Source organism: Oncorhynchus mykiss, chromosome 14 (assembly GCF_013265735.2).
Source record: "Oncorhynchus mykiss isolate Arlee chromosome 14, USDA_OmykA_1.1, whole genome shotgun sequence".
NCBI classification, from domain to species: domain Eukaryota; kingdom Metazoa; phylum Chordata; class Actinopteri; order Salmoniformes; family Salmonidae; genus Oncorhynchus; species Oncorhynchus mykiss.
Genome location: NC_048578.1, coordinates 34,752,373 through 34,779,566, shown reverse-complemented (window position 1 = coordinate 34,779,566; position 27,194 = coordinate 34,752,373). Strand labels below are relative to the sequence as shown.

The following is a 27,194-nucleotide window of genomic DNA, read 5'->3' as shown; positions in this document are numbered from 1 at the left end:
TATAACTTACTCAAAACAAGTTTATTATTCCCTATGTCCCGTCCCCAAATGGTCCCTAAAATCTAGGAAATTAGCATTGTAATAGAAAACCATAAAAAAAGATTCTCACACAAATGAGTTATTCTGCTATTTCCTATCTTATAGCCCATATCTATTTCCTATCTTATAGCCCATATCTATTTCCTATTTTATAGCCCATATCTATTTCCTATCTTATAGCCCATATCTATTTCCTATCGTATAGCCCATATCTATTTCCTATCTTATAGCCCATATCTATTTCCTATTTTATAGCCCATATCTATTTCCTATCTTATAGCCCATATCTATTTCCTATCGTATAGCCCATATCTATTTCCTATTTTATAGCCCATATCTATTTCCTATCTTATAGCCCATATCTATTTCCTATCGTATAGCCCATATCTATTTCCTATCGTATAGCCCATATCTATTTCCTATCTTATAGCCCATATCTATTTCCTATTTTATAGCCCATATCTATTTCCTATCGTATAGCCCATATCTATTTCCTATCTTATAGCCCATATCTATTTCCTATCTTATAGCCCATATCTGACAGTGGCACCTGTAGGTTTATTGATCAATTTAATTCTAGGTCAAAGATCAGACTAGTCATCAGACTAGTCCCTGATAATTCTAGGGATTAACTACAAAATATCTCTGAGGTTTACTATGATTTTTTTTTAGTCAAGGTATCCAAAACCACTGATGACTGAAAATAATTTAAGTCCTTTACAGAATGGGCTTATAGGTCTACAAAATGAAAGTCCTTTACAGAATGGGCTTATAGATCTGATATTTGATACTCCTTTACAGAATAGGCCTATAGGTCTGCTAAATGAAAGTCCTTTACAGAATGAGCTTATAGATCTGATATTTGATACTCCTTTACAGAATAGGCCTATAGGTCTGCTAAATGAAAGTTTTTTACAGAATAGGCCTATAGGTCTGCTAAATGGAGGTCCTTTACAGAATAGGCCTATAGGTCTGCTAAATGAAACTCCTTTTGAGAATAGGTCAGTTAAAGAGGTATTGTTTTACTAAGGTCAAAGGTCTGGGAAATATGTCCTCTTTACGCTATGTCCAGGGTACCTTCCCTCCCTCTTTTGGTAGTTACCATCTTAGATGTTGTTGAGGGAGAGGTGGGGGTACCAGTAGATCAGAGGAACAGCCAGTCCCAGGAACCCAGGACAGATGTCAGTCCTTTCAGGGGAGAAATAATCAGGACGAACCACAAAAGCCCCCTGCTTCCATCTTTCATGATCTGCTCTGTGGAAGCTGATGTGAACCACCAAGGGCCAAAGAGTCCTTTGAGTCCCAAAGGAGTTTACTCTCCACCCCTCTTGTTCCCTATACCAATCCTATACCGCCCAGTCCCCCTGTATAGAATTAATAGGTTTTACTGGCAGATCTAGCCCCGGAGCCTTTGATTCAGGTGGCCATTAACAACTATTAATTTTGCCTCTGGCAATTAATGACAGAATTTGCTGGTCTGAAAGGAGGTTTTAAGCAGCTGGAGTTTTTGTAGGCACGCAGGGGTGTGAAGCTGAGTTAAAATGTGATTATTGTCCCCCTGCATGGTCTGCCTTGAATCAGCTAACTGGAGTTAAGTCCCTTTTACAAGGAATGAGGTTACTCTATTCAGAAAGGAACAGAAATAGGATGTGTTATAGGAAATGCCTGTAATTTACTTTATTATACATAGTAAGCTACAGTATAAAGGACATGAAAAACATGAGCCGTTTATAGAACTCTGATGAATGGAACGTTCATGGACAACATCAGGTCATTACAGATTACCTTCATGGTTTCAGTACATTGAATGAGAAATGGAATGAAGAAAACGGTTATTAAATATACATTGTTGTTGATGATATTAAATCAGTATTTTAATAATAACTTTATCAATTCAAATAGTTACAGTATTGCCCTAGTTAAGTACATTTGTCAAGGGTAAAGTTGAGGGGCATCATTTTGTCAAATCTTGTGCTGGTTTAATAATTTATTTTCATTTGCATTTCATTTGGTGGTGAATGAATGATTTCAAGTGAATTCATTAGTTACTTTGGGAGCTCTATTTTTTTTTTGGCATTTTATTAGGATCCCCAGTATCTGTTGCAAAAGCATCAACTACTCTTCCTGGGATCCACACAAAACATGAAACATTACCTAATACAGAACATTAATAGACAAGAACAGCTCAATGACAGAACTACATACATGTTTTTTTTAAGGGCACATGTAGCCTCCATGTCAATGCATTCACACAAACTATTATGTGGTCAATGCCCTCTAGTGGATTTTAATGGTCTCAGTAAAGGTAAGTGCGTGCTGAGTAAAAACTTTTACTTTTAAAGATAATATTGATATTCTGTTCAAATCAGATCTGGGATAGAATTCATGATATTCTCTATAATATATAGATCTATTACCTATGCAAAAAAAAAAAAGTTTAATTAAATTCAACAATATTCTATTTTATTTTATTTACCCCGAATTTACTTTAACTTTATTCGTTATTAATTATATCATGTGAATTAATTTCACACGTATTATTTTTTAATAACTACATAATGGAAACTTCCATCTACTACCTAATTGCCATTTTTTTATTTAAATGTTTTATTTCACCTTTATTTAACCAGGTAGGCAAGTTGAGAACAAGTTCTCATTTACAACTGCGACATGGCCAAGATAAAGCAAAGGAGTGCGACACAAACAACAACACAGAGTTACACATGGAATAAACAAGCGTACAGTCAATAACACAATAGGAAAAAAAGGTCTATGTACAGTGTGTGCAAATGGCGTGAGGAGGAATTTAACCTTGAAGCATATTTAGGCTCAAATTGTGGAACGTTTTGTGCCCTTATGGCTGTCTCTCTCTCTCCGGACTGTCTGATTTATTTACTCTCGCGGACAAACATTTCCTGTCGCTGTCAGCTCGAGTCCATAAAGGTCAATTAGGGAAAAGAATGTCAGTGTTGGGTCTGACTTTAAGCTTTTACCTCCACACACCTGGCTTCTAGGAACATAATACCTGGTTAAGTGAAGGCCAGTATGCCTGGGGGGACTTCTTAACTCATTGAAAACGAATAAACAGTCTGTAGTGGCCCATAATGCATCAGTCACTCAGTTTGGTGCTATATCTGCAGTCTTGTGTCCATCACACTATTGTCATCCGAGTATATTAGAATTAGTCGATTTGGATGATATATTTATGTAGCCTATAATTATTTGCAGCAAATAGTGTGTTCTTTAATAAATCCAAACTTGCTGTTTTGGACACGGCAATTCCTATATATTATTAATCATTTCACATCTATAAGCCAAATGTTTATTTAAATTTTTTTAAATACAAGAGAATTACATATCAAGTAGCTAAAACATATCAGTCAAAACAACAATATAGAGACAGTGATCAGTACAAAATATTCCACATTAAGAACAGAAACAACAGCAATATAGGAGGCTATGCCTATATCCTGGGTTCGGTACAAGGCTAGGCCTATATCCTGGGTTCGGTACAAGGCTAGGCCTATATCCTGTGTTCGGTATAAAGCTAGGCCTATATCCTGGGTTTGGTATAAAGCTAGGCCTATATCCTGGGTTCGGTATAAAGCTAGGCCTATATCCTGGGTTCGGTATAAAGCTAGGCCTATATCCTGGGTTCGGTATAAAGCTAGGCCTATATCCTGGGTTCGGTATAAAGCTAGGCCTATATCCTGGGTTCGGTATAAAGCTAGGCCTATATCCTGGGTTCGGTATAAAGCTAGGCCTATATCCTGGGTTCGGTATAAAGCTAGGCCTATATCCTGGGTTCGGTATAAAGCTAGGCCTATATCCTGGGTTCGGTATAAAGCTAGGCCTATATCCTGGGTTCGGTACGTGGATAAATGCCGCCACATAAACTGAAAGGAAACCCAATAAAAACTGCATGTGTAAAAGGAATGCAGGGGAAAATTAAATCACATAAGGAATGTTGTGATATGGGGAATATAAAATATATTACACAAATTATATGGCTAAATCTTCAGTGACTCATAGCCTAGTTGTCAGCTGATGAGCACAAGCATACCATGCCAGGCCACGCAGTGGTAAAATATCGGCAATATTATCTCTTGTTTGACAATAATAAGAATTCAAGAATCACCATGAATGTGTGTGGTGGGCTCAAGGCATTTACTAATATAAAACATATTTAAAAAAACTCGTCATTGTCCAACTCATCCTCCTCCTTGCTCGACGTTTCACCGTGAGCGTGTCTCTCCGGTACACCGATAATGTCCCCGTGGGCCTTCCTCCACCGCGTTCTCCTGTCCTGGAACCAGACCTTGACCCGTGTCTCAGCGATGAGGCCAGAATAATCTTCTCGGTCCCGGTCATGTACCGCTGCTTACTGCACACCTCATCTAGTTTAGTCAGCTGGTTGTCGGTGTGTAGATAGTGCGGGATCTCCGCACGAAGGTTCCCCTATAGACTGTCCGGTTGTCCTGCAGAGAGAAAACAAACATTAATTTGCTATATATTCTTAATTATACATTATCCCAATGACCCCTATTCCGTATTCCATTTGGAATTAATAGAGGAGTCAGATCATCCGTTTTACAAAACAATTCGACGCGAGACCTATAATGTATGCTACTCTCCCTTGGACCATAACAATACAAGTCGGAAACATTTACGAGATAATTTCAATTTGAAATCTTACCGTTCTACAGAACTTGATTATAACCACTTAGACGCCTCTAGTAAACTGGGTGAAGTGAATTTGTGTCTCCAAAATGCGCCCAAGTCAGCATCGCCGGATGGTGCAGTGCGCCTCCGTCTGGTGGCTGGATGTGCATGGCTTGTTGTGCGGCTGCTTCCCCGGAAAGACCCACGGAATGAATCACTTCTATGCTGAAGGATCGCGCTTTTTTTTTGTCTGTGTTGTTGATAGAATCGTGTTTGTCAAGCATGAGGAGATGTCTGTTGCTCCAACATAAAAAGGAAAGTATGATGGTAAGGAGAAAGATGTCCCGTTGAGGGAACTCGCGCTCAGGCTTCCTCTCGTCATGCTGCGCGGTTGAGTGTGGCTCAACGTGGGCCCTTCTCCAGGCGGGAGGCGAGGACTTTATACCCCGCCTCAACAGATAGATCAGAGGGCCTGAGAGGTATTGTCGCATCGAGTCAGAAACTACTTTGAGGAGATTAGTGTAAACCTTTCTTGATGGGGCCTGTCCTAAATGGTGCCGTGTTCTGGTCGACCAAGAGCCGATGGATCAATTATGACCTGACAAAAGACTTCAGGAGCTTTACAGGAGCTTTACATGCGGGGCTGAAGTGACAAATCACCACAGTCATGATTCAGTAGACAAGCCTAAATGTTTTCATTGTGATATTCAAATGAAATCACGATCTAATCGAAAACGAATGCCATTGGGTTTTGGGAAACGTCTGCCCCCAGAATTAGGCAAAGTTGCCATTGAGTGAGACTTAGTTTGTGCTTATGAAATAAATATGCTATAGTATTTTCTATAAGTATTAGGCTACAACAAGGCATACAACGATAATCGCATATGGACAGGACATATGATAGCTTGCTCCCTAGGCTATTTAAATGCAATAATGAAACTTTCATGGTCATAAAGCAGAAATAGGCCTAACTCCTGCAGTCCTGAGCTGACTTTAAATGCATAACAAGTTATGCCTGATTTTATAAACTTATAATACCATATACTACATTTCAGACAGGCTATTGTAGACTTCTGGGGCAGTGATACGTGTATCTAGTGGATTAAAAAATGTGGCTTGTCTATAACCAGCGGGACAACGCAGGGTTGACTTCAAAGGCTGTTTACTGGACCAGGAAGATTAAAGACACACCTGTATATTGGACCAGGAAGATTAAAGACACACCTGTATATTGGACCAGGAAGATTAAAGACACACCTGTATACTGGACCAGGAAGATTAAAGACACACCTGTATACTGGACCAGGAAGATTAAAGACACACCTGGAATGACAGGCCAGTGGTCACTTTAAGCACCTGAAATCTGAACAAGAGGTGACACAACTTCATTTACACTGTCATGCAAAGTGCCATCAGTTATTAACGAATCCTTATTAGCATTTCCTCAGAAGGTTTCAACTGGATCAAGTACTTTACAATTTCAATTATAGTGAGAAACGTCAACATAACAAAGTCTAAGCACAATGGTCTGTCATACAGATCTAGAAATGGATCAATTGGATCATGTTCAGTACTGAAAATACGATACAGATGTGTTAATCATATGTACAATGAAGACATTTATAATGAGAATAAGACAATGTGCATGTATTCCCGGGGTTTTGAATCATAACTTTATATAAATACTGAATATTGTACAAATACATTTTTCGGGTACCACTGACTTGTCGAATCATTCAGAAAGACATTGCAGCAGTATGATATATGGCCAAACTGTTGTAACATATGCTTGACATTACAGCAGTATGGTATATGGCCAAACTGTTGTAACATATGCTTGACATTACAGCAGTATGATATATGGCCAAACTGTTGTAACATGTGCTTGACATTACAGCAGTATGGTATATGGCCAAACTGTTGTAACATATGCTTGACATTACAGCAGTATGGTATATGGCCAAACTGTTGTAACATATGCTTGACATTACAGCAGTATGGTATATGGCCAAACTGTTGTAACATATGCTTGACATTACAGCAGTATGGTATATGGCCAAACTGTTGTAACATACGCTTGACATTACAGCAGTATGGTATATGGCCAAACTGTTGTAACATGTGCTTGACATTACCTAAACATACTTTCATAATATCTAGTCGTTCCCTGAAAACTTTCTAAAGCACAACTGTAAACCTTAAAAGCTGATTTTACCATCAACAACAAACCCAAAAGGGCACTCTGATACTCAACTCACTACTAGTTGAGTACATGATGGGACACAATGGATACCGGATGAGAATACAGCGCTATGTACCATGGAGGTGGCATGCCAATCCCGGTGCATCACAAGGTCAGAAAGAAAACCCTTTCATAGCAAACTAACTCTGATGATAAGACATTCATCCAGACAGTATAGCAGACTTCAACTGAAAGACAGGCAATGGTCCACTAGTACCACACCCAGGAGCCAGACCACCCAACATCCCACTGCTGGTTGGCCTCTGAAGCTAAGCAGGGTTGGTCCTGGTCGGTCACCTGGATAAACAGACACAAAGGCCTTTGCTTATGATTTCAGTACACCTTTCCTTTTGTGTGTCATCAATATTGGCAAAGTGTCTGTAGTTTAAAAGACCCTGAAGTTAGGCCTGCTTGAGATCCAGTCACTCACAGTTCTGAATGCAAGTCAGACGGCTATGCCGCAGTTCTAAAAGACATCATAATTTAGCTAGTTTATAAATACATTCCATCTCTCCAATGAGGGAAGGCGTTGCTGGGTTCAAAGGTCAACGGCTCTTCTCTGGACCAGACAGAATATGGTACCCATGTCTCCTGGTGCGGTTGTTTGTTTTAGCCATGTCCTCAGGACCAGAAACTGTCCCGAAGTAGCACAGTAAGCAGGGGTTAACAGCACCCCTCTGTAGCACCGGGGTCATATTCATTAGGGCACACAAAAACAAGTGTTTCTCATTGGAGAAGCTCAGGTAGTCCCTCCCTGTTTTAGTCTGTTTTATTCCGTTTGGTAGATAATGAACATAACCCAGATGAGAGGCAGCATAAGTCTATCATGGGGGCCATCTTAGTTCAACAGACACCAGGGAGTCTTGTCTGTGTCACACTCCAGTTTGGTGTTGAGGACAGTGACAGGGGCTCCACTAATAGTCAGCTCCTGTCTCGACTCCAGCTTGTACTGCAAGTTAGTCAGCCCGCCCTCAGGGTCAACCTTGAATTGTTCCTTCCAAAAAACGAGGAGAGAAAAACAATGTCAGTACTGTGATTAGAAATACAACCAAAGAGATAAATCCAGTATCCGTTTATCTGAGAATGCAACACATAGCAATACAACACGGTAGGAGGTTCCCAGTGAATGCATCTCCACCTGTTTCTGTGCAGCCACTCTCTTCTGGTCTCTCTTCCTCCAGGCAGGGTCATGGATGTGGCGAAAGGTTTTATACCCTGTTTTTATCCCACTGGGCCTGAAGAGCTGGCAAACAGAAAGTTACAGATTGATTATATTATTCATAGTATTTATAGAGACGTGGCAGTAGCTGTTTTGCTGATCTACATGCAAACGTACTCTTGAGTTGTTCTACTACGTAGGGAGAGATGTCAGATACTGACGCTAATCATTCATTGGCTTTATCATTATTTTGGAGTATTTTCAGGGATTAACCCAAATTCTTAGCTATCTCTGTCTCTTTGTGACACGTAAAGGACAGTTCTGGTTTACCCGTAATCCAGCAGTTCTTAGTCTCCTGTAGAATTCATCGTCTTCTCTCCCCCATCCCCAGAACCGGTTGGACATGCCGTTGCACTTTAGGAACACAGAACACGACACAGCTAAAACAACACACCACAATCATACAATTATTATGATCTATCCTGATGCCGAGTCACTTCGCCCTGCCTTCATGTACATATCTCTGCACATTGATCTGGTACTGGTATTCCCTGTATATAGCTACATTTTTGTTTATTATATTTCTCTTGTGTTACTATTTTTAAACTCTGCATCATTGGTAAGGGCTCTTAAGTAAGCATTTCACAGTAATGTCTACGAGAGGTCGACCGATTATGAAAAAAAAGAACATATTGGAGATTTGAAGTGCTGTCTATTATTATGGATAATGAATGATTAACTTAACAATTGGCTAACCTACCATGTGATAATGCTGTTTGGTAAGCAGTAGGATTCCTCCCACGTATGCCTTGTAGTGATACAGGGGGTGCAGCTCTGGTGAGGCCACATGGAACGGGCCCTCCTCTGGGAAACCATAGTCCAGAGCTTCATTCAGAGGTAACAAGTCCACATCATGCATGGCGATGTAATCAGTGTCGTTACCACTCTCCGTGTAACCAACGTTAATGAGAGAGGCTCTATTGAACCTGCGGTGAGATATGGGTGGAACTCATTATTTACTACCAGGAGGAGTCAATATTTCTTTGGTAAGGCACAAATCAACTAGGCACACATCCAGACTATAGTTCACCTATGCCAATTAGAATTCATCAACAACCATTGGACTGAAATAGAATAGAACAGGATAGAACAGAATAGAATATGTTGTGGCCTTCAGATTAGACAACACTTCTGTTGTAGGCCTAATGACTAACAGGGCAAAATAACATCTTCCATCACTTACCGATAGTGATCCATCTGGTTGATTACAAAGATCTTATGCAGTATTTTCTTGTTGTTCAAGAAGGTGTGCATGAAGGGGACAAACACCAGCAGCTCCTCAAACCTCTCCCTGAAAGGTATCAGGAGGGCCAGCTTGTGAGGACCCCAGGAAGGGTCGTCCGCAGCGGATGCCTGTCTCTCCAGCGGACAGGGCTGATGGAGGAGGCGTCTGTCATCCACTACAACCCGGCTCATGTCTCCTGTACAGCTGAGTTGGAGCCATAGGAGGGAGACCAGTACCAGCACCACACACAGACCAAATAGTTTGTATACTGTGCATTTCCCAGAACAGAATCTGAAAGTAGAAGTAATAGCAAGTCTCATATTGAGCAATGTAGTATAGTCAATCAATGCTATGATGCACACCTTAACCACAAATTGATCAAGTGCCATGCATGTAAAAGTGAGCGGTTTAGTAGCTGAAAGACACATCACATTGCCATTGGAAAACAGCTAATAGTTCAAACGTTTCAATAACTCAAGTTAGGCATTAGTATTGTACATTAAAACGCTTGCACAACCAAACCCATACACACTGTATGCATTGGCTACGTCCAGATTATAAGGAATGGCTGATTTCAAAATATTATCGTGCAATTTTACCAGAAAACAAACTAAAATCAATGCACCGAGATTATTTCACACAACAAAATCTGAGAGCAACACACTTCTATTGTAGTCAACTACTCACTGATTACACTCTTCTGGGCGAGGTGCTTTTGGTGTTTCATTTCTTTGAGGTTGAACAATACCAAGAAATGATGTGAAATATTTGAACCATCTTCAACACCTGACTGCAATCCATCTACACCGGCTGCATTCTCACACGTTTTTGAGAAATAGGCTAGTGGCCCAATGTAATAGAGATTTAGGCTTTAGTGTACCTACAGTAGTAGTGTATTTTTATGATTCACATAGGCCTCACTAGTAGATAAAACATGACACATTTGACTAGTTTGCTAATGTCTTGAAATGCATACATCTGTTCCCTCGTCTAGCCTAATCAGTCTAGGATTGGATACTCTCTCATTGTTAACATTAGAGATACCGAACACCGTTATGTTTTACCTTCTGTCTTCTTTGAAATAGAGGACTGGTTTTCTTCTTGATGAATACATCATTTTCAAAGTTGCAAATGACAACAGCTTCAAGGTTGCACAGAAGTTAGCTAGCTACTCGTGAAACAAGAGAATGTTGTTGTCGTGATTCTACAATCGAACTTCCCCATTCTTCCTGGCTCTCTCCTTTGCAGTCAGATTTCGATGTCCAACTGATATTTTTGTCATATTTTTCCTCGAAATGTCACAATATGCCTTTGGTTACTGACATTCCGTGTCCATTTTCTTGTTACATTGGCAAAGCTTTAGCTTGACGCTGGCTAATGACTAGTGAGCTGTCTAGCAGGGGTGTAATAATTAGTCCAAACTGTTGTAAACAGTTTTACAGCTACAAACGAGTGTTTATATTGGACACATTCGGGTAGGTCCAGTCCCGTTCCCTTCCGTTTAAGAAACGTTTTGCAACAGAATCGGCGTAATGAAGACGCCCCGGGTGGACACGTGGCAACATAGAGGAGCAAGGGAAATGTTGTTCCTACCCGCCATGACCTACCGCGGATTTCGGGAAACAAAAGAAGTCTAGCAACAAACTATACAAATATAATTTGTTTCGATAATTAACGGTGTGTTTCACACACTACCATACGACAGTTACATTGACATCATTCGTTAGTTGACTAAAGAGCTTCTACTCAAGAAAATATCACAAACTGTTTTTACTAAAGTTCGCCTAAGACATTGCTCCGGGAGAAACACACGATCAAGACTAAACATTCCTATGCATTTGGGGAACTATAGAACGCATTCCCTATGGATGGACCTTCGTCTGATCGTTTTGTTTGGCAAAGTGTCTAGGGAAATAGTCATTCAAGCTAGCTAGCCAAAAGGTCACAAAACTTTATATTTGAGTGCAATTTAGACAAGTTTTCAAATTGACAGAATCTGAAATATCCCCACCCAAAATAAACAATTCAAATCAATTAGATTAATATCATACTCAACAACCTCTGACATCTAACCATAACAAAAGGCAACAACAAAAAACGCCAATGATGAACTAACACAATTAGGAATCATTTTAGGAACATCATGGAAAAACAAAAAAACAGATTAACTGAAGAAAACATTTTTTTGCAAAAATTATCCAGTATAGTTCTTATTGTTTTATGATAGACAAGAAGCAACTGCTTTCTGGCTAAATACTTTTCAAGTGTACAATTGATATTTACTCCTTGTATATGATGAGAACCAGAGCAAACTGTTTAACTGGACAGCAGTTCTTTATTGAATTAAATCAGTGTCTTCAAAACTCTACTTGAGAATTTGGAGAAAGGAAATGGACAAAACAGAAGCCAAAAACACCATCTATCCTGGTTCACTTAGATATGCAGTATAGATGGGGAAAAAAACAAGCAAATCTCTTTAAAGTGAACATCTTTGGCAGTGTATTCAGCAAGTTAGGGAGAAACTGTGTGAACTGCTCACTTACTTAAGCAAATGCATAGCTAGTATTTCACATTACTTTTTTTTTCTTCCATAGAACTACCATATTAAGAGACACTATCACCACCCTTTAATTAATTAAAATGTCATGTTTCTTGTCTCACTTTCCAGCTTTATAAATGGACCATTAAATAAAACACAGACCGAGCCCGTAATCAGTAAGCGTCTCAGAATAGAAGTGCTGAGCTAGGATCAGCTTTGACTTTTAAATCCAAATGAATAGCAAGGGGTAACAGATACTAGATCAGCAAGCCTACTCCAAGGTGCTTTGTGAATACAGATACTGGCTAACAAGACAGGAGAAGGTTCCACATTTTCAAGATCTCCATAAAAATTTTTAAAAAATGCTGGATGTCTTTCTGTTTCTAAACACACAGACCATGACTGACACTAAATACATCAGGGGTTGAAACGTAAATTAATTTGAATCTAAATAAAAAAAAACATCCAGATACAAAGACCAGTATGCACACATGACCAAAAATACATTCCATAAATCAAGTCACCATTTCTGTTGTACAGCTCTAAAACTAAAATAGGTGCTCTCTCTCTCAGCTAGTAACAAAAACCCCCATTACAACGCATGTAAGAGTGAGAACATCGTCTAATTAGTTTGAAAACACACCTGTTATTTTGAGAGAGAAGATGCAGCCTATAATATGACTGACAGTCACAAACAGAAATATATTACGGAAGGGGAGGGGAGGGGCAGCATGTGTGGGAAAAGAAATACAAGTGGTTTTAACTTTCCGAAGAACAATGTTTGATATCAATAGTCATCAATAGTAAAAAAAAAAACATTTTTTTCCCAGCCTAAAGTAAAACATTATGTAGAGGGTCATAAATAAAACTAATTGCAGACTGATACCTTATAGAAACAGGGATGGGGAATATCAAGGTCATAAAAGGGTCTTAAAAATCCAAAAGCAGAGCCCTATCAAAATACAAAGTAATTGGGTGGTTTTCACTGATAGGATAGTAACTTCACCAGTCTGCACATATACTTCCGGGAGCAAACACACATTCTGACTGATGTTTTGAGTACTGCATTCAGACCAGGGTTGGGTTCATTTCACTTTCATCAATTCAGGAAGTGAATTTAAAACCTGAATTGATGAATGAAAAATGCCTCATATAAAACAACGGGAGAATTTTCAATTGAATAGAGTTAAAGTTCACTTCCTGAATTTACTGATTTGATCCCCAACCCGGACTCAGGTAAACAACAAAATGAGAGTGCAGGTCTACACTAATTTCTTGGCTTCGAAGAAACTCTTGAGATGTCTCATCTGCCAGAAGCCAATGGCCACCAGGATCAATGTCTGAACGATGGACCACCACAGAACCCTCTGGTTGGTGCTCTCACTGGTCTGCCTGAAGCGCTCCTCGCGGTACTGGAAAAGACAGAGCAATTATGAATACAAAATAGTAGCACACAAGCCAAGGGAATCAATATCTGAACTAGAGGTAAATGTGGAATTCAGCAAATGTCTTAAATCAAACTGCCTTGAAAAGACTGGTATTTTGAGGAGAAAACATTGCACCAAATGGTTCGTTTCCCTGATTGCGTTTTACGGACCACCTGCCGGTAGACGTCTGACTGACATTATTTTAGTATTTTTCTACATGTAGAATCGGTTTGTAAATTACAGCCAGCTCTCTTTTCAGAGGTGCCAAGGACTCATGGCAAGCAAACACTACCAGTGTGTCCAGGGCTTTACTCAAGAGGACAGCGGATGTAGACTTGGGCTCCCAAGTGACACAGCGGTCTAAGCAGTGCTAGAGGCTTCACTACAGACCCTGGTTAGATCCCGGGCTGTATCACAACCAGCCGTCATCCGAAGTCCCATAGAGCGGGGCACAATTGGCCCAGCGTCATATTACGGACATATTCAATCAAACCTTATCCCAGTCTGCTGTTCCCACATGCTTCATGAGGGCCACCATTGTTCCTGTTCCCAAGAAAGCTAAAGTAACTGAGCTAAACGACTACCGCCCCGTAGCACTCACTTCCGTCATCATGAAGTGCTTTGAGAGACTAGTCAAGGACCATATCACCTCCACCCTACCTGACACTCTAGATCGACTCCAATTTGCTTACCGCCCCAATAGGTCCACAGACGATGCAATCTCAACCACACTGCACACTGCCCTAACCCATCTGGACAAGAGGAATACCTATGTGAGAATGCTGTTCAACGACTACAGCTCAGCATTTAATACCATAGCACCCTCCAAACTCGTCATCAAGCTCGAGACCCTGGGTCTCGAGCCCGCCCTGTGCAACTAGGTACTGGACTTCCTTACGGGCCGCCCCCAGGTGGTGAGGGTAGGAAACAACATCTCCACCCCGCTGATCCTCAACACTGGGGCCCCACAAGGGTGCGTTCTGAGCCCTCTCCTGTACTCCCTGTTCACCCACGACTGCGTGGCCATGCACGCCTCCAACTCAATCATCAAGTTTGCGGACGACACTATAGTGGTAGTCTTTATTACCAACAACGACGAGACAGCCTACAGGGAGGAGGTGAGGGCCCTCGGAGTGTGGTGTCAGGAAAATAACCTCACACTCAACATCAACAAAACAAAGGAGATGATTGTGGACTTCTGGAAACAGCAGAGGGAACCCCCCCTATCCACATCGACGGGACAGTAGTGGAGAGGGTAGTACGTTTTATGTTCCTCGGCGTACACATCACGGACAAACTGAATTGGTCCACCCACACAGACAGCGTCGTGAAAAAGGCGCAGCAGCGCCTTTTCAACCTCAGGAGGCTGAAGAAATTCAGCTTGTCACCAAAAGCACTCACAAATTTCTACAGATGCACAATCGAGAGCATCCTGTCGGGCTGTATCACCGCCTGGTATGGCAATTGCTCCGTCCACAACCGTAAGGCTCTCCAGAGGGTAGTGAGGTCTGCACAACGCATCACCGGGGGCAAACTACCTGCCCTCCAGGACACCTACACCACCCGATGTCACAGGAAGGCCATAAAGATCATCAAGGACAACAACCACCCGAGCCACTGCCTGTTCACCCCGCTATCATCCAGACGGCGAGATCAGTACAGGTGCATCAAAGCAGGGACCGAGAGACTGAAAAACAGCTTCTATCTCTAGGCCATCAGACTGTTAAACAGCCACCACTAACATTGAGTGGCTGCTGCCAACATAATGACTCAACTCCAGCCACTTTAATAATGGAAATTTATGTAAAAAAATGTATCACTAGCCACTTTAAACAATGCCACTTAATATAATGTTTACATACCCTACATTACTCATCTCATATGTATATACTGTACTCCATACCCTCTACTGTATCTTGCCTATGCCGTTCTGTACCATCACTCATTCATATATCTTTATGTATATATTCTTTATCCCTTTACACTTGTGTGTATAAGGTAGTAGTTGTGGAATTGTTAGGTTAGATAACTCGTTGGTTATTACTGCATTGTCGGAACTAGAAGCACAAGCATTTCGCTACACTCGCATTAATATCTGCTAATCATGTGTATGTGACAAATCAAATTTGATTTGGGTTAGGCCGGAGTAGGCCGCCATGGTAAAGAAGAATTTGTTCTTAACTGACTTGCCTAGTTAAATAAAGGTTCAAAAAAATAATACATTTAAAAATGTACTCACCCTCTGATAGTTCTGCTCCTTCTGGATCTGGTCCACTTGCTCCACCAGCTGTCTCACTCTCAGCTGCAGCTCTGTCAGCTTGTCTTTGGCTGCAATCTCTGCATAGTTATTGGTGTGCTCTCCCACTTGGATGTCCAGGTGAACTCTCTGAGGGTGGTTCACAGCAATTCAGAGGAGCATAAACATGGGTATTTTCAAAACACTTACACCCCCCCCCACCCATTGTATCCTGCCATCAGCTTTTCTTATTGACCCACATTGTGTGTGCAATACCCTTCCCCCACATTTGTCACACTAATGTACTTACAAGCATTCCTCCAGCGAAGAGGGCAAACTTGGAGGAGTTGGAGTGAAGGCAGATCTGATGTTCTCCAGGGGTGTGAGAGGTGAAGGTGAATCTTCCCTCCGAGCCGTATTGACGAGACAGGATCACCTAGAGTCCAGATAAGAAAACACACAGGAAGCAACACTTTTTCAGTATAATTACTATTCAATTCAATGTAGCTTGGTTTTTAATTATTCTCACAGGCTTCTCTCAGAGAATACCATATGATGTGAATGATAGTGGTTGCAGAGTGTAACATCCTACCTTCTCATCAGGGTCTTTCACCTCAACAAACATCCCCAGACCCTGTGTGGCAGGAAGGTACTCTTCTTTCTGTTTGTCGTACAATTGTGTACGATAGTTTCCTTAAAAAAAGAGACAAAAATGTATTTGTTTACACATGCCAGCCAATGACTGCTTCTACCGGTCTTATCCTTACAAGTGCCTAGCTAGAGGGTAAACTGATAGGGTCAGGGGTCGTTTCAGGACCTACAATATGGATGGTACGACAGTAAAATGTAGTTACACTAGATATGGTTTATATTTATTAAAAGTATCCACATCATGATAGTTGTAGCTAGTTGAGGACATCAATATAACAAGTGTCAGGTTTTTATTGTTAGATATAACTGCACTGTTGGAGCTAGAAACATGAGCATTTCGCACCTGCGATAACATCTGCAAATGTGTACGCCACTAATAAAATTGTATTTGATTTGTATAGCTAACGTTAGCTAGCTGGTGAACTTAGTTAGCTAACCTGCTCATGAATTTGAGAAGCTAGCTAGCCATGTATCTCAACAAGTAAACTGAAAAGTAAGTTTACAGACACATGTAATGTTGGCTGGCTAGATTTCTAGCTAACTAACTAGATTGCTGGTTAACGTTAGCTGACTTCCCGAGGCTAAATAGCATAGCAATCCCAAGATAACGTTACTGACCGATGATCATGGTTTCATCCGGAATTTCCTCTATGAAGCATTTCTTCTCAGTCTCCCCGATGTGAAAGTACAGCGAGGAGACAAAGGTGTAATAAACGTTCAAAAGCAAAACTAACAACACACAAGACTGCATTTTGACTGCCACCATCTTCCAGGCGATGATAGACGAAGGATGTTGTGATCTGAGTCTGCGCGGACACCAATGCCACGTAACCTATCGCTTATCGTCGTCCAATCAACACTCGAGTTAGACTTGTGGTTATGGTAGTTCTAAGTAATGTTCTTCCGGTTTCATGATTATGCATATATTATTATTATTTTAAAATCCGACACTAACAATGCAAATGAAAATAATTAACTGACTATGGTCTTCAATTTAGACATCAATTAGTTTAATCAGTAGTAGAGCTTCACTAGAAAAAGTGCAGGGCTAACGTGTACTGTCTGTCACACAAAATGATATGAAAGCTTTAGGACTACACATTAGAAGACACTGAGTTTAATCATTTGGGGAGACCAGTTTTATTGAGTCTTACAGGATAACGCAACACGGCCTTGGTCAGTTTGAATCAGTCAATCACAGTAAAGGGACATTTCTACTCAAATAATCCGTGTTTAAGCAGCCACCTCAAAAGGAAAGAAACACTTTATACAGAATCGTTAAAAACACAATTCCCATGGATCTAATGTAAAATGTGATGCAATCTCACATGAGAGATTTGTAAAGCCCCTCAAGGTAGGCCTTACCGAATGTAAATGTGCCCGAAATCCTTACCAACACCCATATTGAATTCAAAGTCAAGAGCAGTTAGAGATCAATGTAAAAAAACGAATTGAAATCCTAAACATATTTAAAAATCAGTCCAATCACTCAGAATCCAATGGTATAAAAAGATGAGGTGAAAATAAATCAACTTATACAGAACATGTTGTGAAAGTAAATCTCATTTGAAAGTTATTTAACAAATCAGTGTTTTTACAGGTTGATCCAAATTCACAAGTATCCCCTGTACTGTGAAAACAAAAATAACAGGGGAAAGGGTGTGAATAAAAACTAAAACAAACTGCCTCCATCAAAAGGTCACTCATATACGTGGTAGTAACCATTAGTCATGGTTATTTCACAAACATTGGACGATACCATAAGTGACTGTAATCATCGCGGTGCTTCAGCAGATATAAACATTTGTACAATCTTTAGAAAATTCACTTTGGATGTGTTTCTGAATCTGTATTTTTCACAACAGTTCATTTTACAAATACCTCTCACATACAGAAATATGTTTTTCCTCTCAGTAAAACCTCCTGTTTCTTTCCTGGCGCTTCTGAAAGACTACAGCCCCTACAACACCACAAACTACAATTCCCAGTAGAGCACATAGCAGAAGCAGGAAGACCTTCCAGCCAGTAAGAGGTGTGCTTCGGAAGTTACCAGTAGGATCATCAATGTTGTCTTTGAAAGAGAAAAATGAAAGAAGAATGATCATGGTTAACTCTTAATCTAACAAGTCTACTCACCTACCGTAGATGATTTATAGTAAGATGACAAATACTTAACGGTTGTCAAATGGAATACCATCTTTGTCTATTTGGTTAGAACAGAAATGAGTTTTCTTTATCAAATAAAATCTACCTACCTTTGGGGGACTTCAGCAGGCTGACGCTTGGCTCAATCTTGGTCCAGTCCAGACTGTCCTCATCAGGTGCGTGTTCCACCATCAGTTGATACATCTTCATAGAGATGATGTCATGGTTATCTGCAACATGAGAGTTGTGTTAGCATGAATCACCATAGACTTCAAATGTACAACGCCAGACTGTGAAATGACAAACAAATAATTAGTTCAATCTGTGTGTACTCTTTTGCACAGCAAGGTTTTTTTTTTTATAAGAATTTAAATCAAGGTCAGGCATTATCTTTCTCAGCGTGCAGTTTTTAAATTTGTGTTCGAGACCTAAAAAGAAATGTGATCTACATCTTGAAAGAATCAGTCTCTATTTAATCCACCCTGACCCAACCTACCAGAGATCCACTGTAGCAATAATCAGTGTCCACAACCTGACCCAACCTACCAGAGATCCACTGTAGCAATAATCAGTGTCCACAACCTGACCCAACCTACCAGAGATCCACTGTAGCAATAATCAGTGTCCACAACCTGACCCAACCTACCAGAGATCCACTGTAGCAATAATCAGTCTCCACAACCTGACCCAACCTACCAGAGATCCACTGTAGCAATAATCAGTCTCCACAACCTGACCCAACCTACCAGAGATCCACTGTAGCAATAATCAGTCTCCACAACCTGACCCAACCTACCAGAGATCCACTGTAGCAATAATCAGTCTCCACAACCTGACCCAACCTACCAGAGATCCACTGTAGCAATTATCAGTCTCCACAACCTGATCCAACCTACCAGAGAGATCTCCTGTAGCAGCAGAAGCCCCAAAGTAGTACCCCGTGGGGAGGCGGACACCCCCGATGTCAATGCACTCTTTCCATTCATTCTTATCATCAATGTCAATCATCACCTGTAGAGATCAGAATGGCACAATTCAGCAATTGCCATTATTTGAATAGAAATGTATCATGTCAATTACATAACTTATAGTCTATAAACACAAGAGGCCAGGTTCCCAGACAAAGATGAAGCGTAGTCCTGGACCAAAAAGCATGCTCCAAGGAGCATCTCTATTAAGCATGCCATTTAATACAGGACTGGGTTAAGCCTAATCTGTGTTTAGGATACCAGTCCAAGATGTCTAGACTATAGTAATTTATATCACTTAAAAAGGGATTCCTACCGTGAGTCTACCCTTGGAGTAGCGAATGGCGAGGTAGGTGTCATGGTCTTTGTTCCTGATCTCAGAAGAGCAGCCTCCCAGTTCAGAGGTACGTCCATCATTCCCATGGTCATAGGGCAGAGAACCATTATTCACCATGGCAGAGATGTAGGGAAAGGAACGCTAGTGTAAAGCACAAGGGATGTAACAACAGAAAACAACAAACAAAAAATATTCAATAAAGATAAGACATTGTGAATCAATAATTTGATCCTAGTCCTGACTCAGTTACCAATCAATCCATCTTACGCTGTGATGCAAAAAAAAAAAATATTTTTTTAATTTTACCCCTTTTTCTCTCCAATTTCATGGTATCCAATTGTTTTTAGTAGCTACTATCTTGTCTAATCGCTACAACTCCCATACAGGCTCGGGAGAGACGAAGGTTGAAAGTCATGCGTCCTCCGATACACAACCCAACCAAGCCGCACTGCTTCTTAACACAGCGCGCATCCAACCCGGAAGCCAGCCGCACCAATGTGTCGGAGGAAACACCGTGCACCTGGCAACCTTGGTTAGCGTGCACAGCGCCCGGCCTGCCACAGGAGTCGCTGGTGCGCGATGAGACAAGGACATCCCTACCGACCAAGCCCTCCCTAACCCGGACGACGCTAGGCCAATTGTGCGTCGGCCCACGGACCTCCCGGTCGCGGCCGGACACAAAATTATTTGTACATGTATTTCCAAATGTTGAATAAGCCGAATGCAACATATTAAAGGAGATGTTGATGATGCTACAAAAAGGTCCTTCTCGGAAACAAACTAAAAAGCTTCATATGAAAATAAATAACAAAGAAACTCAAAAAGAAAATACATCACATTAAAATCCTTCCATCACTTTGACATGAAACGCAGGAGAATAATGATAAATGTAGCTGCGTCAACTCACGTCAGCCGCCTCATCGTTATGGTAGGTGTCTATAAAAAGGGCGAGGCCGTGGAACTTGGCATTGCTGCCAAACACAGACCCTGCAAAGGGAAGAATCACGTCAAGTCAACCAGCCAGATCGCTGCACTTACATCCATCCCATGGAGATCATTGCGGAAGGTATCCACAAATAAAGCCAGGCCAACAAAATGATCTTGGTTTCCAAAGACTGGGCCTGAATGGAAGGCAAAGAGTTTGAGATATGATGAGCACATGACTGAGACTTACAAGTGATTACGGCAAATGCAACCCAGTGCTACCACATCACATTGACTAGTCTACTGATTTGATTGCCAAAGCTTTGTACTGGAATGAGGAAGTGATTGATGACAAAGATTCTATTTTGGCAAGATGATGTATTACCTGGATGAAGTCTCTCCTTCGTGTACCAGATGGCGATGCCGTCTCCATGGAGGTTTTTCTTCCCCGACCCGTGGATCTTGTACTGCACGTGCATCTCCCAGTCTTTCAGATGAACAGGCTGCACAGAGAAAACACAATGACATTGGATCATCAGTTCAACCAGGAATTGGACCTATCTATTTAGTTTAAAATGTAGATATTCTCCAATCAAGCTATAATGGATTTGAGAGTGGACTGTATTTTCGGTCTGTAATGCCTAACAGAATACATTTCATAGAAGCTAGTTCCTTACTCACCACTGTGTTCCATATGGATCCCTGTTTACTTCTCTCATCAGGTGTCAGGCGCACATACGAGCTGGTGACTAGCGTGCTCCCCCAGAAGTCCCACTGACTGGATGGGCTGCTTCCAACACCTGTACAACATTTTGGTGAAGAGTCAAGCAGGATTTTAGGGACACATGGGAGAAGAATGTGAAGAATTCCGTTGTTCATCAATTACTCATTGCCACCCCTAGCCCAGCTCTCGAGAAGCCATTATTGGGTTCTCAGTTGATGGTATGGAGAACAGCTGGCTCCATGTGAACTACAACCCCGACGCTCTGTTTTAACATTTAGAAACATTATTAATCCTCACTAGCAATATAGTTTTGGAAACCTTTGAAACTTAACTTTCATATAAACAAGAAAGAATCTTTCAAATACAAAATTACTGTGCGCAGTTTAGCAAAATACCATTCCCCTCACAAGTGGAATGGTCATTTGGCTCAATGAAATGGTCAATGGCTCAATGTAATGGTCAATGGCTCAATGTAATGGTCAATGGCTCAATGGAATCAAGAGTTATGAATTAGCCAAGCGGACTAAACAGAGTAGAGTGGAGTTGGCTACCCCAAGCCTGGCCCAAGATGTACTGTTAAGGAGGAGCCTACCGTTACTCCTCAAGGTCCAAGGACCTTATCATTTATTTTATCTTTATTAAAAACTAGGCAAGTCGGTTAAGAACAAATTCTTATTTTCAATGACGGACTAGGAACGGTGGGTTAACTGCCTTGTTCAGGGGCAGAACAACAGATGTTTACCTTGTCAGCTCGGGGATTCCATCTTGCAACCTTCCGGTTACTAGACCAACGCTCAAACCACTAGGCTACCTGCCGCCCCATATGATATCCTAATAGCAATATATAATATCCTAATAGTAATATATAATATCCTAATAGTAATATATGATATCCTAATAGTAATATATGATATCTCATCCTAATAGTAATATATCATATCCTAATAGTGATATGATATCTCATCCTAATAGTAATATATAATATCCTAATAGTGATATATGATATCTCATCCTAATAGTAATAATGACATCCTAAAGTTAATATATTCTATCCCGTCCTAAAGGTAATATATGCTATCCCATCCTAAAGGTAATATATTCTATCCTATCCTAAAGGTAATATATGCTATCCCGTCCTAAAAGTAATATATGCTATCCCATCCTAAAGGTAATATATGCTATCCCATCCTAAAGGTAATATATTCTATCCTATCCTAAAGGTAATATATGCTATCCTATCCTAAAGGTAATATATGCTATCCCGTCCTAAAAGTAATATATGCTATCCCATCCTAAAGGTAATACATTCTATCCCGTCCTAAAGGTAATATATGCTATCCCGTCCTAAAGGTAATATATTCTATCCTATCCTAAAGGTAATATATGCTATCCCGTCCTAAAAGTAATATATGCTATCCCATCCTAAAGGTAATATATGCTATCCCATCCTAAAGGTAATATATGCTATCCCATCCTAAAGGTAATATATTCTATCCCATCCTAAAGGTAATACATTCTATCCCGTCCTAAAAGTAATATATGCTATCCCGTCCTAAAAGTAATATATGCTATCCCGTCCTAAAAGTAATATATGCTATCCCATCCTAAAAGTAATATATTCTATCCCAGCCTAAAAGTAATATATCCTATCCCGTCCTAAAGGTAATATATTCTATCCCATCCTAAAAGTAATATATTCTATCCCAGCCTAAAAGTAATATATTCTATCCCGTCCTAAAGGTAATATATTCTATCCCGTCCTAAAAGTAATATATTCTATCCCAGCCTAAAAGTAATATATTCTATCCCAGCCTAAAAGTAATATATTCTATCCCGTCCTAAAGGTAATATATTCTATCCCAGCCTAAAAGTAATATATTCTATCCCATCCTAAAAGTAATATATTCTATCCCAGCCTAAAGGTAATATATTCTATCCCATCCTAAAGGTAATATATTCTATCCCATCCTAAAGGTAATATATTCTATCCCAGCCTAAAAGTAATATATTCTATCCCATCCTAAAAGTAATATATTCTATCCCGTCCTAAAAGTAATATATTCTATCCCGTCCTAAAAGTAATATATTCTATCCCGTCCTAAAGGTAATATATTCTATCCCAGCCTAAAGGTAATATATTCTATCCCAGCCTAAAAGTAATATATTCTATCCCATCCTAAAGGTAATATATTCTATCCCATCCTAAAGGTAATATATTCTATCCCATCCTAAAGGTAATATATTCTATCCCATCCTAAAGGTAATATATTCTATCCCATCCTAAAGTTAATATATTCTATCCCATCCTAAAAGTAATATATTATATCCCAGCCTAAAAGTAATATATTCTATCCCATCCTAAAGGTAATACATTCTATCCCATCCTAAAGGTAATATATTCTATCCCATCCTAAAGGTAATATATTCTATCCCATCCTAAAGGTAATACATTCTATCCCATCCTAAAGTTAATATATTCTATCCCATCCTAAAGGTAATATATTCTATCCCATCCTAAAGTTAATATATTCTATCCCATCCTAAAAGTAATATATTCTATCCCATCCTAAAAGTAATATATTCTATCCCAGCCTAATAGTAAAATATCATATTTTTTGACCTGCAATAGATGCAACGGCTTTGGCAGGGGAAAAACTCAGCAGGGAGAGTAACCGTTTCAAGACGTGGGCACAACGTGGTATGAATGCCACCAGGGCACAGACAAACAAAGCCAAAGATGCTGCTGAAAGGGATAAGAAGGCAGTAAGTTCAAAGACAAATCACTGTCATTTATACTATACACTTTTATAGCATTCATTTAATTTGAATAATGTTGAAGTACTAATGTTTATCAATCAAATTGAAAGAGGGACTTTAAAACGGGTGTTCCAGCTCTTTGGTCAGTAAAGATCCCATTAGGAAATAATATATATGTACCAAAATATCTGTAAAAACAAAAATGTAAAACAAAATTATTTTTGTCCTCCGAATAGAGGGGTGTATAGGCCAATAAAATACATACAAATAAAGAGTATTTAAGTGGAGTCAGGTTGGTGAGTTTCCCCTGTATAGAGTGGTGTTAGGGTGGTGAGTTTCCCCTGTATGGAGTGGCGAGTTTCCCCTGTACAGAGTGGTGAGTTTCCCCTGTATAGAGTGGTGAGTTTCCCCTGTATAGAGTGGTGTTAGGGTGGTGAGTTTCCCCTGTATAGAGTGGTGTTAGGGTGGTGAGTTTCCCCTGTATAGAGTGGTGAGTTTCCCCTGTATAGAGTGGTGAGTTTCCCCTGTATAGAGTGGTGAGTTTCCCCTGTATAGAGTGGTGAGTTTCCCCTGTATAGAGTGGTGAGTTTCCCCTGTATAGAGTGGTGAGTTTCCCCTGTATAGAGTGGTGAGTTTCCCCTGTATAGAGTGGTGAGTTTCCCCTGTATAGAGTGGTGTTAGGGTGGTGAGTTTCCCCTGTATAGAGTGTTGAGTTTCCCCTGTATAGAGTGGTGAGTTTCCCCTGTATAGAGTGGTGAGTTTCCCCTGTATAGAGTGGTGAGTTTCCCCTGTATAGAGTGGTGAGTTTCCCCTGTATAGAGTGGTGAGTTTCCCCTGTATAGAGTGGTGAGTTTCCCCTGTATAGAGTGGAGTTAGGGTGGTGAGTTTCCCCTGTATAGAGTGGTGTTAGGGTGGTGAGTTTCCCCTGTATAGAGTGGCGAGTTTCCCCTGTATAGAGTGGTGAGATTCCCCTGTATAGAGTGGTGTTAGGGTGGTGAGATTCCCCTGTATAGAGTGGTGTTAGGGTGGTGAGTTTCCCCTGTATAGAGTGGGGTTAGAGTGGTGAGTTTCCCCTGAATAGAGTGGGGTTAGGGTGGTGAGTTTCCCCTGTATAGAGTGGTGAGTTTCCCCTGTATAGAGTGGTGAGATTCCCCTGTATAGAGTGGTGTTAGGGTGGTGAGATTTCCCTGTATAGAGTGGTGTTAGGGTGGTGAGTTTCCCCTGTATAGAGTGGTGAGTTTCCCCTGAATAGAGTGGTGTTAGGGTGGTGAGTTTCCCCTGTATAGAGTGGGGTTAGAGTGGTGAGTTTCCCCTGAATAGAGTGGGGTTAGGGTGGTGAAAACTAGTTAGCTACAGCAAGCTAGTTAGCTAAATTGACATATGTTTAATGCTTTTCGACTTGTCCCTAAATTAATTTAGTTTGGTTCAAAGTTCGTTTTGATATTTCAACCTGCGTGTCCTGATCGCGTCAAAATCAACTTGCGCGAGCGGTCTGGTCAGCATGTTGTGACGGAACCAATGGGATGCAGGAACGCCCCGAATTGCGGGCTGCAGTTGCACACTATTTGGCTAGTTAGCAAACTATCTAGTTAATTAGTATAACTGGCTCCTTGCAGCTAACGTTGACAATATAAAAGTTAGCTATCATTATCACATGCCGTTAGCGTACTTACCCTGGTACGGTTTCATGAGCGAATGCTCCCGCTTTAAGTGCTCTACATTGCCGTCTGTTATATCGCATTTCAATAGAGTAAAGTGAAGTAATAGGAAAGGCAGTGGTCTGCTGATAAATGTACCAACACCTCTCATTTTGCTGCCTCGGAAAGACACCATAGATCCTGGATAACCATCTTCATGATCCGGGTAGGACACAGCAACTCCCACTAAAATAGTTCCTATGTTACTTTTCAGTTCAGGAACTTTAACCGTGTCCTATTTTTGTTGTTGTTGAAATAACCGTCTATATGAAAGTAATATTTTCATTGTTACCTTTCAAAGTTCAAACAGCGTTTTGTTTGATTATCGCTTTGAACTTGTAGTTGTAAATAATGTTTTCATTGTTGGTAAAATATTACTATAGCCAATCATGGACGACCACATAGTTAAAGACAACAAAAACTACCAATCAGGAGCTTGGTTGTAGTTGGAATGTTCGAAGTATGCAAATGTTCACAACTTTGCAAATGGCACGACTGACGTTTCTTTTTCTCCACTAGATGGTGCCACTACATCAGTTTGTTTATTTGAAGAGTTCGTAATTTCCTACTGTGTCGACCCACAAGGTCGCAAATAAAAACTATGAAAATAAAGCTGAAATATTTCTTCACAACAAAAATAAATATATAAAAAAACGAAATGACACAAACGGAACAATTAAAAAAGCACCCTAAGGAAAAGCAAAGCTAAAAATATGTTTTAAGATCTCTTTTCAATTTGTCCACAGATCAAATCAAACTTTATTTGTCACATTCGCCGAATACAACAAGTGTAGACCTTGCCGTGAAATACTTACAAGCAGCAGTGCTGCTCTTCCAGAGGCTGGGGGCGTAATAACTAAAGGCTGCCTCCATGAGTCTTGGTCCTAGGCTTTGGGATACTTAAGGCCAGAATACCCGAGGGGCCTAGTGTGTACATAACTTAAAAGCATGTCTGTCTGGGCATGTATTGGGATGCATATTCATTTATTGATTTAAAAACCAATAGAATAATCTTAAAATGAATTCTAAAACTCACAGGCAGAGACCTCAAAACCGATGTAATGTGTCCTCTCCATCTGGTCTTGGTCAGTACCCGTGCTGCAGCATTCTGTAGGGTTTTAAGTTGACCAATGGCTTTCTTGGGTAGACCAGACAGAGCATTACAGTAGTCAAGCCTGCTTGTATTTTTTTATGATTTAACATATATTAAACTAGGCAAGTCAGTTAAGAACAAATTCTTATTTTCAATGACGGCCCAACGCTCTAACCACTAGGCTGATACAGAGAGACTCATCCATGCATAAGAGAGAAAAGGCCGCACCTTGACGAAATTACTCAGGTGGTAAAAAGCCATTTTGGTCACATTCCTAATGTGTGATTTGAAATTTAGTTCAAAATCTAA

The 27,194-nt window shown here is 40.4% G+C and overlaps 3 protein-coding genes and 1 long non-coding RNA gene across 9 annotated transcripts; all 4 read right to left on the bottom strand.

Moving 5' to 3' along the window:
- Positions 1-3,753: 3,753 nt before the first annotated feature.
- On the bottom strand, positions 3,754-5,284 carry LOC118938727. Its single transcript, XR_005035989.1, has 2 exons — positions 4,736-5,284; positions 3,754-4,517 (listed from the first exon to the last, which is right to left on the bottom strand). It is a non-coding gene; the product is annotated as an uncharacterized LOC118938727 (long non-coding RNA).
- Positions 5,285-6,351: 1,067 nt separating this feature from the next.
- Positions 6,352-11,331, bottom strand: LOC110489184 (xylosylprotein beta 1,4-galactosyltransferase, polypeptide 7 (galactosyltransferase I)). Of its 4 annotated transcripts, none has more exons than XM_021561799.2 (7): positions 10,452-11,331; positions 10,075-10,116; positions 9,346-9,678; positions 8,863-9,088; positions 8,433-8,516; positions 8,082-8,186; positions 6,352-7,937 (listed from the first exon to the last, which is right to left on the bottom strand). In XM_021561799.2, the coding sequence occupies exons 1-7, from the start codon at positions 10,502-10,504 to the stop codon at positions 7,782-7,784; spliced, it is 999 nt and encodes a 332-aa protein (XP_021417474.2). In that variant the 5' UTR covers positions 10,505-11,331; the 3' UTR covers positions 6,352-7,781. The 4 variants fall into 4 exon arrangements, with proteins under 4 accessions (XP_021417474.2, XP_036799293.1, XP_021417475.1 ...); XM_036943398.1 differs by having other exon boundaries at positions 10,075-10,227; positions 10,452-10,588; XM_021561801.2 differs by having other exon boundaries at positions 7,808-7,941.
- Positions 11,332-11,706: 375 nt separating this feature from the next.
- LOC110489185 (transmembrane emp24 domain-containing protein 9) lies at positions 11,707-17,080 on the bottom strand. The gene is made up of 5 exons (XM_021561802.2): positions 16,859-17,080; positions 16,182-16,282; positions 15,900-16,025; positions 15,593-15,739; positions 11,707-13,338 (listed from the first exon to the last, which is right to left on the bottom strand). The coding sequence occupies exons 1-5, from the start codon at positions 17,004-17,006 to the stop codon at positions 13,189-13,191; spliced, it is 672 nt and encodes a 223-aa protein (XP_021417477.1). The 5' UTR covers positions 17,007-17,080; the 3' UTR covers positions 11,707-13,188.
- Positions 17,081-17,356: 276 nt separating this feature from the next.
- Positions 17,357-26,166, bottom strand: LOC110489182 (vesicular integral-membrane protein VIP36). Of its 3 annotated transcripts, none has more exons than XM_036943396.1 (8): positions 26,085-26,166; positions 21,296-21,414; positions 21,000-21,117; positions 20,729-20,811; positions 19,670-19,831; positions 19,282-19,396; positions 18,496-18,615; positions 17,357-18,311 (listed from the first exon to the last, which is right to left on the bottom strand). In XM_036943396.1, exons 3-8 carry the CDS (start codon positions 21,091-21,093, stop codon positions 18,151-18,153), a joined length of 735 nt encoding a protein of 244 aa, XP_036799291.1. In that variant the 5' UTR covers positions 21,094-21,117; positions 21,296-21,414; positions 26,085-26,166; the 3' UTR covers positions 17,357-18,150. The 3 variants fall into 3 exon arrangements, with proteins under 3 accessions (XP_036799291.1, XP_036799290.1, XP_036799289.1); XM_036943395.1 differs by lacking the exons at positions 20,729-20,811; positions 26,085-26,166 and adding exons at positions 20,598-20,677; positions 25,769-26,025; XM_036943394.1 differs by lacking the exon at positions 26,085-26,166 and adding an exon at positions 25,769-26,016.
- Positions 26,167-27,194: the final 1,028 nt, after the last annotated feature.